We start from the raw sequence: 11,769 nt of genomic DNA, 5'->3' as shown, positions 1-11,769 counted from the left end.
GACAGGTCAGAAACAGGAGAGGGCTGGGGAAGCTGAGGCAGTTCCTTGGTAGTTTGTCCTGAAATCCTAGTGGAGACGCCAGCAGAGGCTGAGCCATGCCGAGGGACTGCTGGCTGCATCTGTCGGCGTTAACAGTAAAGAGGTAGGAGTGTGTTTCTGAATCAGAGTGGAGGTGTCTCAAGAGGGTTCCACATTGGTCTCTGAGCTGCCTCCCTTCACAAGTGGGAAGAGTGAAGCTTATGCAGACCTAAGGTGAAGCAGGGATGGGCTGGGCAAGGGCTGTGCTGGGCAAGGGCTGTGCTGTTTATGGCAGGAACCCAAGTCAGAAGAGAATTCATCAACTGTTGCAAGAAATCTTACCGGGTACTGGAAGCAGAAGAGGTTTGGGGCCGTGGGGGAGGAACACAAGAAGGCGGAATTTGCTGAATGGAGAGCAGAGAAGAATGGTGGCCCTGAGTCCATGGGGACTGCAAAGTGCAGGAGGGAGGAGGGAAGCTGGGTAAGAAGAAAGGCAGGCATGGGAGGGGATGCTGTACCCATAGAGTAGGCCTAGTCTTAGCTTTCTGGAAAGTCTTCTTCCAACAATTCCACGACTTCCTGGAAAAGGGACAGTTAGGAGAGAAAAATGAGTGTTCATACCCTCTCCTTTACTATCCACACCAGCCTTGAACCCAAGTCCCTCCTTCCAAGACTAATGACAATTCATGATGTTTAGGGTGGGGGTCAGGGTGCAGGAAATGATGGAAGTAGGTGTGCCTTGCATTTCTTCCCCACTCCAGTCCAAGCAGAGGATGAGGGGATCATGATGTACTTGGAGAAAAACAGAATTGCAGACCTGTGAGTAAACTGCTCCAATCTTCTTGCCTATCTTCTGTGGACACTGCTGAAGACGGCAGGAACAGACACAGTCATGGAAGATGGCAGAGAGTGAAGCAGTCCAAAGTCAGTTTATTTCCCCACAGGGGAAAAATGTGACCTCGAGTGAAGAGAAGTCAGCAAGACCCGACTCCGCCTTGTAAACAGGGCTCCAGTTAACACCAGGTACCAAATGGTTCTGGCTGGTACGAACTGGAATGGACTAATGGGAATGGATTCACAGTGTGTAAACAATGTTCACTGCAATCATTCTAAGGCTAACAGCTTGGCAAGGGAGGTGAAATGGTGTGTCTGAGACGACTGTGTAAACGGTACCGTTGCTGGAAAACACTGACTGAAAATGGAGGTGCTGGTACAGAAGGGACGGGACGGTGGGGAAGAAGAGAGGCCTTGTCTCCTGCCCATCAGTTGTGAGCAGGGGAGAGGCCGAGTGATCCTCTGCAGCAGGGCCTGACCAACTGACTGCGCGGGGCCTGCAGGTTGGGGCCAGAAGGTGGGTTTTGTGGGCTATTTCTCTTGAGGTCATCCAAAGTGAATCCCTCTATGACTCCAAGAGGCCTCTCCTTCTCCAGTGAGAAGGTGGCGCTGATGCTCTGGAGACCAAGTGTGGCTTTGGAGACCAAGGCCAAGTGTGACTCCCGATTCAGATCAAAACAATGAAATCAAAAATACCTGAAGTCCTATGATATGAGATCCTTTCATGGGGTTGGGGCTCAAGGTGCCTTCTGGAAATGATCCTAGAGCCTGAGCATCCAAACCAAGTGCTCCATACAGATACTGGAATTATTCTTTTTGAACCCAGCTCTGAAAGCTCAGCTGCCTTCATGGGGATGTGGATAGGGTAGGTACTGAGGCTCCCTGACAGAGCCCAAGTCTGAGCTGAGGGCCTCCTTGGGGGCTACTGGAATGCCTGGTGGAAACGAGGCAGGGTGGTGGTACTCAGGCCAGAGGTGAAGACAGGAGGCAAGGAGTGCAGAGGCCCGAAGTTCAGCGGTCCCCCAGCTCCTGGAGAATCTTGAGGCTGAGCTTGCAAAGTGGTGAGCAGGGGCTGTGCCTCAGCCTGAGAGTAGCCCATGACCAGACCTCCTGTGGTCCCAGGTGGGTTACATGGGGGCAGATTGAGTGGAAGAAAGCCCAGTAAATGGGAGAAGTCCACATTAGCAGCGCAGAGGGCCTCAGAGAGGTTGGCGGGGCTCTTGGTGAGCAGTGCTTCGTCAAGGAGAGCCGCAGCTGCCGCCGGCTGAGGTGAGGCGGGCTGGGGTTCAGCGGATGAGAGAGACAGGCTTCCAGGAAGCTCCGCCAGAAAACTATCCACCTCCACTTTGGGCAATTTGTCAGGCAAGTATGAGGTAGATCCAAGCTGGTATTTTGGAGGAAGCTGAGCTGGGGAAGAGATAGGTGAGGATTCCAGAGGGTAGCTCATACCCATGGGCAGCGTGTTATGCACCAGGGAGTGTGGCACGCCTGCACTGGGCATGGCAGGGATGTGGGCACCATACATGCCCATGGGCAACATGCCAGGGAAGGCCTTGGCCCCCATCACGTCCCGAGAGGCCATACAGAGCACAGGGCTCAACTCTTCCTTCACACTGACTGTGGAGCTGCAGCTGAGTAGGCCTAACATGTCCACTGGCTCTGTCTTGATCTTGAGCAGTTCCTGTGAGTGACTCTTCTTTACATGACGGGTCAGGTGGTCCTTGCGGCCAAACCGCTGGGCACAGTACTGACACAAGAAGTCCTTCCGACCTGTGTGCACTACCAGGTGCCGCCGCACATCCTTTCGAGTGTAGAACCGCCGGTCACAGTGGTCGCAGGGGTGCTTCTTCTCCTTGACACCACCTGCTACCCGGCGTGAGTGGGCCTTCAGGTGCTCTAGCAGAACCTGAGTATTCTCAAATGTCTGCAGGCACACCTTGCAGCTGAGGTCACCACTGCTGGCAGCATGCATGGCCAGGTGGCGCCGGTAGCCCAGCTTCGTATTGTAATTCTTACCACACTCAGAACAGTGGAGGGCCTCTTTGTTCGGGTCATGGGTCTGCAGGTGGTTCCGCAGGTGATCCTTGCGGTGAAACATCTTATCACAGTACATGCACTGGTGGGGTTTCTGGGCTGAGTGGGTGGCCATGTGCCTGGGGTAGGAAAAGAAGACAGAGGAGGAGGAAAGAAGGGAGATGACAAGGGCTGACCAGAAAACTGAGTGTCCACTGATAGGGAACAAATACACAAATTAAGGCAGAGTCATGCAATGCAATGTTAAGGACTACCATGCTGACTATACTTTTTAGATACACTTGTCCTCCTGCAAAACTATGTACACAATGCTACTCTTATTATTTTTTTAATGATATATTTATTTATGCATACAGTAACTGGGTACAGGCGGTGAGAGGATTCACCAGAGACAGAGTGGGGCGCAGAACAGACAGATCGACAAAGTACACTGCTGAGGGGAGCAGCGGGAGACACAGGAGAGATCTGCAGCGCCATAATGCTACTCTTTCTAGCATTGTTTGTAGTAGCAAAAAACTGGGAACACTGAATATCCTAAGTACACAGATGATTCAATTAAAACAAATTAAGGCTGCTTTACATGTAGCCACAGGGACAAACTCCTGGGATACAGTGAGTGGGTGAAAAAGCAGTGAGATAGGACAGTACTATGCATATGAAAAGAGGAAAAACATGTATGTTTGCTTGTCAGCTTAAAATATATACACAAGAAATTAAATACTCACTGCTTATGGGGAGAAGAAATGGGCAGCTGATGGATGGGCGTGATGGGAAATTTTCTTTGTATACCTTTTGGCATCTTCAGAATTTTTATTTAAATGATTGTATTTCCATTCCAAAAATTGTAATAAAAAAATTAACGGTACATTAAAGGGAACAGACCTGCAACAATCTCCCAAGATATAGGAGTTAAGTGAAAAAAAGTTCAGCAAGCCCTCCCTAGTAGCACAATGGATTACAGCACAGCACTGCAAGGCGCGCTGCCACCACTTGGGTGCAAGTTCGATCTCTGGCCAGGAAGGTGCCCCACACGGTGCAGCAGACTTCTCCTGTCTCGCTCACTGCTTGTAAGCTCCTATACTTCATCAACCTGCCTGTTCTGCTCCTCACTTTGACTCTGGTGAAGCCTCTCACCACCCCCACACCTCTGGCCTGTACCCCAGTTCTGTATGCATAAATAAATAAATCTTATTAAAAAAAAAAAAGTTCAGCAGGTCAGTACTGTGTGTGTAATACATTCTCTTTTGAAAATAAAAAGGTGTGGGGAATATATGCTTTAAATGTCTCAGCAAGAACACATAAGAAACTGACATACCAGTTACCTTTGGAGAGAAGAATGATGCCTTCAAGCATGAGAACAATCCATTTTTCATGTGTACTCTAATTGTTTGCCATGTAAACTTTTTAACAGTGTTTTTATGCTGTGGCACGTTAGTGCCCCCTAAGTTTATCTGCTCCCATCTGACTGGAAAGCAATGCAGAGTCCAGGAAATGCAACCCCAGGCTCTACAGTACATAGAGAATAAATACAGAAAGACCTACTGTTTGCCTGACCATAGCAGTGTTCTCCAGAAGAGGCTGAAGCACAGGGCAGTCCCACTCACCATTCAGTAAGCAGCAGAGGCTGGATTTAAATAAAGACTTCTTAAGACCTGGACCACTCACATATGCCACAACAGTCTCTAGTCTAGAATGATCCTTTCCACCTGAAGGAGTTCAAACACACCCACCATTCTCTGGCTACATGTGAGTGTTCAACAGTGCTCATGCTTATTAGGGTCACTACCAACCTCCCACAATAACGTACGAGAGGTGGTGCTGCATGATCCACCAACTCATTTTGCAGGTAAGGAAAATGAGGTCCAAAGTGGTTCAGTAATGTGCCTAAGACCACACAATGACTTAAGGGTGAGGTCAGGGCTCCAGGCTCCTGGACCAGGATGCTTCTTGCAGCTTCCCACTGACATGCAGACTGTCACTAAGAAAGTCTTAGAGGACAGACCACTGGAGGCCACCTAAGGCACAGGAGCACCCTGACAAAGCATTCTGAGGTGCACAGAACTGTCGTGAGAGCAATCCTGGCCAGCAATCCTGTTAGTTGCTTTAATCCCTTTACCATCTACTTTTTCAGGCATGGAACTGAAGCTCCCTGTAGTCACTTTATTCATATATAACAGTGTCTCTCCCTCCCCTTCAAGCTTAGGAGGTACATTCCAAGACCCCAGTAGGATGCCTGCAATCCAATATATACTTTCCCCCTTGTACTTAGACCTGTGATGAAGTATTTATAAATTAGGCAGAATAAAAAAATAACAAACAGAATTAATGACATACTAAAATAAGTGATATGAATGTGGTCTCTCTCTCAAAATGTCTTATATGTGTATTTTCAGTCCTCAATTGACAACACGTAACTGAAAATATGAAACTTGAAAACATGGACTCTACTGTATTTACTTGTTTGCTTCCATTCCCCACAGTTAAGGCAATAAACTCAAGGAAGGCTGCGACCCCATCTGTCTGGCTCACTGCTCTGTCCCTAGCACTGAATATCGGTGCCTAGCATGTAACAGGAGCTCAATAATTCAGAACTGGATAAAAAGATGAATGACTGTATCAGCAGCCTGTCTCCGTTGCAAAAAAACTGCTCATGGTATTCCTCATGGGAAGGCAAGGATGAGAACAAAGTCACTTCCAACCAGTCCCCTGCCCTTCAAAGCTGCGCCGCCATATCCGTGACACACTGAGGTGGCTTTCACATTCTATTCACTGAAAGCTGAAGTTCTTCGCTTTACAGTTTCAGGAAAGCCACTGATGACCCTAGATGACCTAGAGGGCATCAGGGGCTCTATGGAAACCAACAATCACCTGAGTGATAGGCTGGTTCAGCAGAAGAGGCACTGCAGGACCTGAGCAGCTATGTGACCCTGGGTAAGTTACTTTTCCACTCTGAGCCTTCACTTTAAGTTTATAGGGTAAGACACCCCTTTTCCTTCTGAAGCTCTGAGATTGATTCCTAATTCTGAACTAAGACAAAGCAGTACTGAAGGAGCCCAGTTTGCTCAGAGCTAACTGACATTGTACCCATCAAATTCTACTGTCTGGATAAAAGATACCATTCTTTCTTAATGAGTAACCTTATATGGTTTGTGTTCAAGGAATATTTAAAAAGGACAAACTAATCTCCACTTTTTCTGGCACAGATAAAACCTCATACTCAGTAAAATCTTTGTGGTTTTGTCTTCAGGGAAGCCTGGGGCAGGGAGAGGCTTGGGAGTTTTACCTACCTATACAACTTGTACTTGGAAGCAAAAGCCTTGCCACAGTGCAGCTGAGGGCAGCTATACGGTCTCTGCTCTGGATGGGGAAGGCTGTGAGGTCTCAGCTTCTCCCCATTTGAGAAGGGTGTCCCCGAGATCTCACATTGGCACTTCACTTGATTCTCTGCTTCCCGGCCCCGAGGCCTGGGAACTAGTTTCCAGCCCACTTCCTCCTCCTGCTTTGCATCTTGAATCCAGGGGGGGACGCTGGTGAAAAATGTGGTCATGGCAAGGCTAATGGCGAAGGGCCATGTTATTCAGAAAGCCTCCCCATCAGTTCCAAACGGGCTCTCTGTTCTGTCACAGCCTCCAACGCAGCCTTCAGAAAACAATCTGTTCACCTGAAACATCAGAACACGTGATGTTAGGGAACCTAATACCACAAAAACATGGGCTCAGGAGGCATACATGTCCCCATTTTATCCCCAGCCCTTCCACTTAGAAGTTATTTACTTTCAGCCAATTACTTTCTTAGATAGTCCCTTATTTATAAAATGGATTCAATGAATAAACTCAGAAATCATAAGGCTCATTTTATTAAATGAGATAATATAAAACATTCATTCAGCAGAAGGCCGTATACCTAGTAAATGCTTAGTGGTAACTATTATTATTAGTATCACCTAGACTAATAAGAAACAAGATAATCTGAGGAAGTAAAAGCCCTATACTTAAACAGTTCTCTTCTGGTTTCACATTTATATCCTTCTCACTAAACCTACAGCACTCCTCCTCCTCTTCCTCTTTATCCTATCTTCCCCTCACCCACTACTTTTCACAATTCTCCTCATAGAGGTGCTAAGGACAATAAAGTGCCCAAAAGGCAACAGAGAAGAAGGAAAGAAAAGCTTTATTCAGGAAATTTACACCCTGGAAAGAGTACCAGATGTGTTTCTTAGCAGTGCATCAACATCAAGAGGTTCTGAGGAGGTAGTAATGGACTCAGCATTTCCCCTAACAGCACTCGGCCTATCCTGACCACCACCTCTCTGAGATTCTAGGTCTTGAGATCCCAACTGTGCCTCTGGATTTCAGCAAAATTAGCATGCTCCAATATCCCAAGGTGCTGAGTATTCCCTCCTAGACCTTTATTTCTACATATACATCACAGAAATACAGCACATTTGCATTTCTCCATTATGAGCAATAACATACTTGCATTAGGACTTATGTCTCCTCCACTAGACTCTGATTCTTTGAGGGCTCAAATCATCTCTTATATTCACACATCTACCATCTAGAAAAGGAATTTCAACTTTCTTTTAAATGAGGTAAATTAATCACTGAATGCAAGAATGAGTCTCATAGGCTACCTTATGTTCAGGACATTCCGGTTTAAACTAGTTTATACTACTTCTAAAGTGGGGAGGGGGAGGAGGAAGAGTCTAAAATCTTGATGTCTGGAATTCTCTTATTTATGGGGCTGGAGTGGAATGCACTGGAACAAAGATGACAAAACTTTCCTAATATCAACTCAGAGCAAGAAAAAATGGGAGTTAGGTACTATACTAACTCTCAAAAGGAGGACAAGAGCTCAACATTCACACTCACAAGCTCATCACACATTACCAACCACAGCATAACTTGCTACAGCACCAACCACAGTGTAACTTTCTACAGCAAGGGGATTCCCTTTGAAGAAGTCATGCCAAAATTTGGTCATGAGGCTTTTCCATGTGAAAGGAGAAGAAGATGGTGTCTGACTATCCATGAGAATCTGGGGAGGGCTCCAACCTCACACATTAACTAGGCTACAGAATGCTTGTTCAGCTCATTAGCACCTGCTGCTTGCAGCGTATTCATCCAATAGACTGGGCCTGAACGAGATGATGGGATCAGTAGGTTCATGCCCAGAGAGCTTTGCTCATCATTAACATGAGCTACATCCTGTTCAGGAACCATTCCTCTTGTTGAAGAAACAGTGCAATGTAATATGATAAACATTTCCCCATCACGAGTGGAGATTTGCCTAGAAAGACCTGTACAAAGGTGGCTATATTTTGCATGAGTCACATGCTGGGGAGGGGTAGGTAGCATAAAAACTAGTCCCACTTGAGCCTTCAAATCCTCATGGTGTATTTCCCTGTTTCACTATAAACCTCAAAGCCTCTTGTCAATTGGCTTCCATTGTTTAAGTCCCCTCCTTCTTTGCAAGGGTGGAATTACCTGTTTATAATACCAGCGGTTACACTGTACCTTGGAACTGGGTAGAGAGCAAGCACAAGTTTGAATGTCTAGTTTGGAGGGAATTACCCCTACCTTCACAGTTAAAATCTGCTCCCTCTGATATCTACAATCATCTACCACAATGGCTGGGAAATAGGGAATGACAGCCAGAGGTAAGCAACTTGCATCAGTTTGGCTGATGTGAAAGGGGAGTCTAGCCCTGGAAATTCCGCATAAACTCAGAAAGAGAACATTACCTCCCCCACCTCCCACACGGCCACCTCATCTATTCTCCTGAACAAGCACAAACAAGACAGCAGTTTAGTATGCTGTTGCTGAAAGAGTGAGTAATGGGCTTCTAGGAAAGAGACTGGTGGTGGTAAAAAAGCGCTCATGAGGCTGCACTGATAGAACAAGAGGAAGGCAGCAACCATGTGCTTGCCTTGTTCTGCATTTAATGGGGTTAGGGCTTTAAAAGAAAACAGTCAACACCCGCTCCTCTTCCCCCTACACTTTTTAAAAGGCACAGAAGTCCTTACCTACAGTCATCAGGCACCAACAGGCAGTTGGATAACCAAATCTGCTAGTGTTACTTAGGAATCCTTTTGGGAATCCAATCTCTCTCCCTGTCCTTTGTCTGCAAACTTCTCTGATCCAGGAAGATTCCTTGGGCTGTCTCGCATAATCAGAAGGCCAATTCCTTCATAGTTCTTCCTTGGCGAAACTATGAAAGAATTTTGCTTCTCTATTAAAGCTGCTCTTCTGGTCTCACACTCTAACCTTAACAACTATAAGAGAAGCTGACAGAACCTGTTCCCATAAAACAAACACAATCAATCCCTCCCAGTTACTAGTATAACTCAGTACATTTTCATCCTTCGATGCCTTCTAGTGCCTGATCTGAAGAGGGAGGTAGCACAGAAAAAACCTTGGACTTGCTATCAGAAGAGCTGCCACTTAGTGGCTGTGAAACTACGGGCAGGTTACTTTGTTTCTCTGGACCTCAATTTCTTCAATTTCTAAAATAGTCTTTCTTATTCTTCCTTCCTACAAGGTTCTCATGGAGGATTAGTAAAATAATACTCTTGAAAGTCTGACATAAAACATGCAGAATATATGCAATACAGCCTCGCGTCTAAACTGATTCTGGCTGCTTCCCCGCCCTGGAGCCTTCTGGCTTCTCCGACTCACCCCCCTTTAATGTTACCTCTCAAGAGTTCAGCATGAGCTTCCTTTCCTTCCCAACATCTCCCCAGAGTCCTTGCCCCCTTTCCTCACAATTAACCCTCACATGTCCCCTCTGATCAGGTCCCTCTTTCTTGACCTTCTCCAGCACCATCCCCTGAATCAGAGTTTTCTCTTCTTGTCCACTTTAGGAACCACTTCTATTAAGGCTCCAAACCTCAATACAAATGCTTGCTAAAACCCCTATGGTTCATTTTGGAAACTGAAATGGAGACAAACTGCTTCCTCAACTGTTTGTCCTTTGTTGTTTGCCATGATGTCTGTTGCCCTCTGATGAAATTATAGTTTTTATGGTGTTACATCATCTCTACAGAAACTTCGTTCTTTCTCCATTATTAGCCTGTTTCCTCATCTGCAAAGCTAAAAATACTTACCTCACAGGCTTGTTGTAAGGATTATTTTAGTCAGGTATGCAAAGGGCTCAATATAGGGCTTGGCTTGCTGTAAGTACCCAACAAAAGGCAGCTATTATCTTTGCTTTGTATTGAGTTGCACGTCCCACCTTCTGCTGCCACACTTGAATTCTCCCAACCCTCCTAAAAACCTGTTGAGAAATAGCCCCCCTGCAGCAAAGAAAGGGTTAATCTCTGAGTGTTCTTAACTAGAGAGACCCACAGAGGATTAACAGCTCCACTTCAGTGACTACCCTAAAATAGCTTTTATCCCTTCTGCCCAAGAGCTACTTGGGGATCTGAAGAACTCAATTCAACACCTGCCGAGAAGGAAACACACCCAGGAAAGTTCCATGGGATGGACAGAATCTTCCCTTAAGCAGAACCCAAAATAGCAACTGGGAAATTATAAATAGACTCGAGCCTGACCTGGGCTCCAGAAACAAATCCAAAAAACACACTGGCTGGAAAACAGTGAGAAGGGGGGAATGGGAATAGCTGCCCCCCTCACTCACTCTCTCACATACTCCTCGGTGGTGGGAGAATTAAATTACAGGGAGGCTGGAGAGTCTCAATGACTTGCATCATTCCAGGAGACATCAAACAGGATTAACAGGGGTTGAATTTACTCTCAGGCTGCTAGTTCTTCTGTTAGTGTAGATGGGCCCTCTTTGGAGTCCCTTTGATTCACTATTTCCTCTGCCTCCCACTCCTGAGAAAGAGTTGAGCAAATGGCTGCAACTCACTATAGCCCAGTTTTCAAGAAGAGGAAACCCGACTAGAGCTGACCCCCTGGCATCCCTGCCCCAACCTGGCAGCCTCACCTTATGGGGGAGGGTGAGAAACCCAAGGTCAGACTATCAGTCCAAGATGACAGGTGGAAAAACACACAAGCTAGGAGACAGGCCACACTTACAGGTGAAAATACCAACAACTCCCCCACACCAGTTGTCCCCTTATCGTCCACTTTTCAGGTCCCCTTCCCCCCAAGCTGGGGCCATAGCATGGGACTGTACTTGCAGGGAATAGTCTGACTCCTCTAGCAGCTTCTAGATCAACCCATTGTGTGGTGGGAATGGTTAAATTCAGGGACTGGGAGATGGGAGTGGACAGCTGCCAGAGACGAAACTGAAGTTCAGAGGGAAGTCTGGAGAAAGCTTCAGGGGTGGGAGGGCACGCAAGTTTTGTAAGAAATCATGAACAAGTTATATGCCCCCTGAGGTCTCCAGAAAGAAAGGGGGGGGGGTCAAAAAGGGTTGGAGGATTCCAGGGGTTGAAAAGTGTCATCAGTGAATTCCCTGAATTTCAACAGTTTCAAAATGAATATCTGGATGGAAGATGGATGGTTAAGACTTGGGATTATGGTCACTGGGAAGGGTTTATTGGGATTTTACAGAACCGGCTATTTGAAAGAAGCTTCAAAAGTTGTGCGATTCTGGAAAATAAAGCAGGGTTTACAGTGGACTATTTGGAGCAGGAAAGGGGGTTAGGTGGGCTGGGGTAGGCGTGTCTACCATGGTTGGGGGGGAGCAGGTGCAGCTTATCAGCGTCCCCCAGACCCGGGTCCGTGGCAAGGTCAGCAGCGCGTTATCTGGGTCTCCAGGGAGCCTGGGGTGGGGGGGTGTCGGAAGAGGGGGCCTTCACGGTCGAGACTCCAGGTTTAGGAAAGGAGGGGACTAGTGGGGTTCCTTCGGGCCCTTAGGTCTCAAGTATCGAGTAGAAGTTGTTTTTGTCACCCTGGGGCCTACACGGGCCGGGCT

The 11,769-nt window shown here is 46.9% G+C and overlaps 1 protein-coding gene across 1 annotated transcript; it reads right to left on the bottom strand.

The window, feature by feature from the left end:
- Positions 1-289: 289 nt before the first annotated feature.
- Positions 290-6,488, bottom strand: PLAGL2 (pleiomorphic adenoma gene-like 2). The gene is made up of 2 exons (XM_004687297.2): positions 6,174-6,488; positions 290-3,005 (listed from the first exon to the last, which is right to left on the bottom strand). The coding sequence occupies exons 1-2, from the start codon at positions 6,431-6,433 to the stop codon at positions 1,775-1,777; spliced, it is 1,491 nt and encodes a 496-aa protein (XP_004687354.1). The 5' UTR covers positions 6,434-6,488; the 3' UTR covers positions 290-1,774.
- Between the last annotated feature and the right edge of the window lie 5,281 nt (positions 6,489-11,769).

Source organism: Condylura cristata, unplaced genomic scaffold (assembly GCF_000260355.1).
Source record: "Condylura cristata isolate star-nosed mole 26May11 unplaced genomic scaffold, ConCri1.0 scaffold00022, whole genome shotgun sequence".
Taxonomy (NCBI): Eukaryota; Metazoa; Chordata; class Mammalia; order Eulipotyphla; family Talpidae; genus Condylura; species Condylura cristata.
The sequence above is the reverse complement of the archived record's forward strand: the minus strand, read 5'-3'. Positions and strand labels throughout refer to the sequence as shown.

What these genes read in the sequence shown, in the direction of transcription:
- PLAGL2 (XM_004687297.2), bottom strand. Translation starts at nt 6,433, where the DNA reads ATGACCACATTTTTCACCAGCGTCCCCCCCTGGATTCAAGATGCAAAG. An exon ending in TCCAAGTACAAGTTGTATAG is followed by an intron (nt 3,006 to 6,173) that starts GTAGGTAAAACT and finishes TTCCTACCCCAG; the next exon opens with GCACATGGCCACCCACTCAG.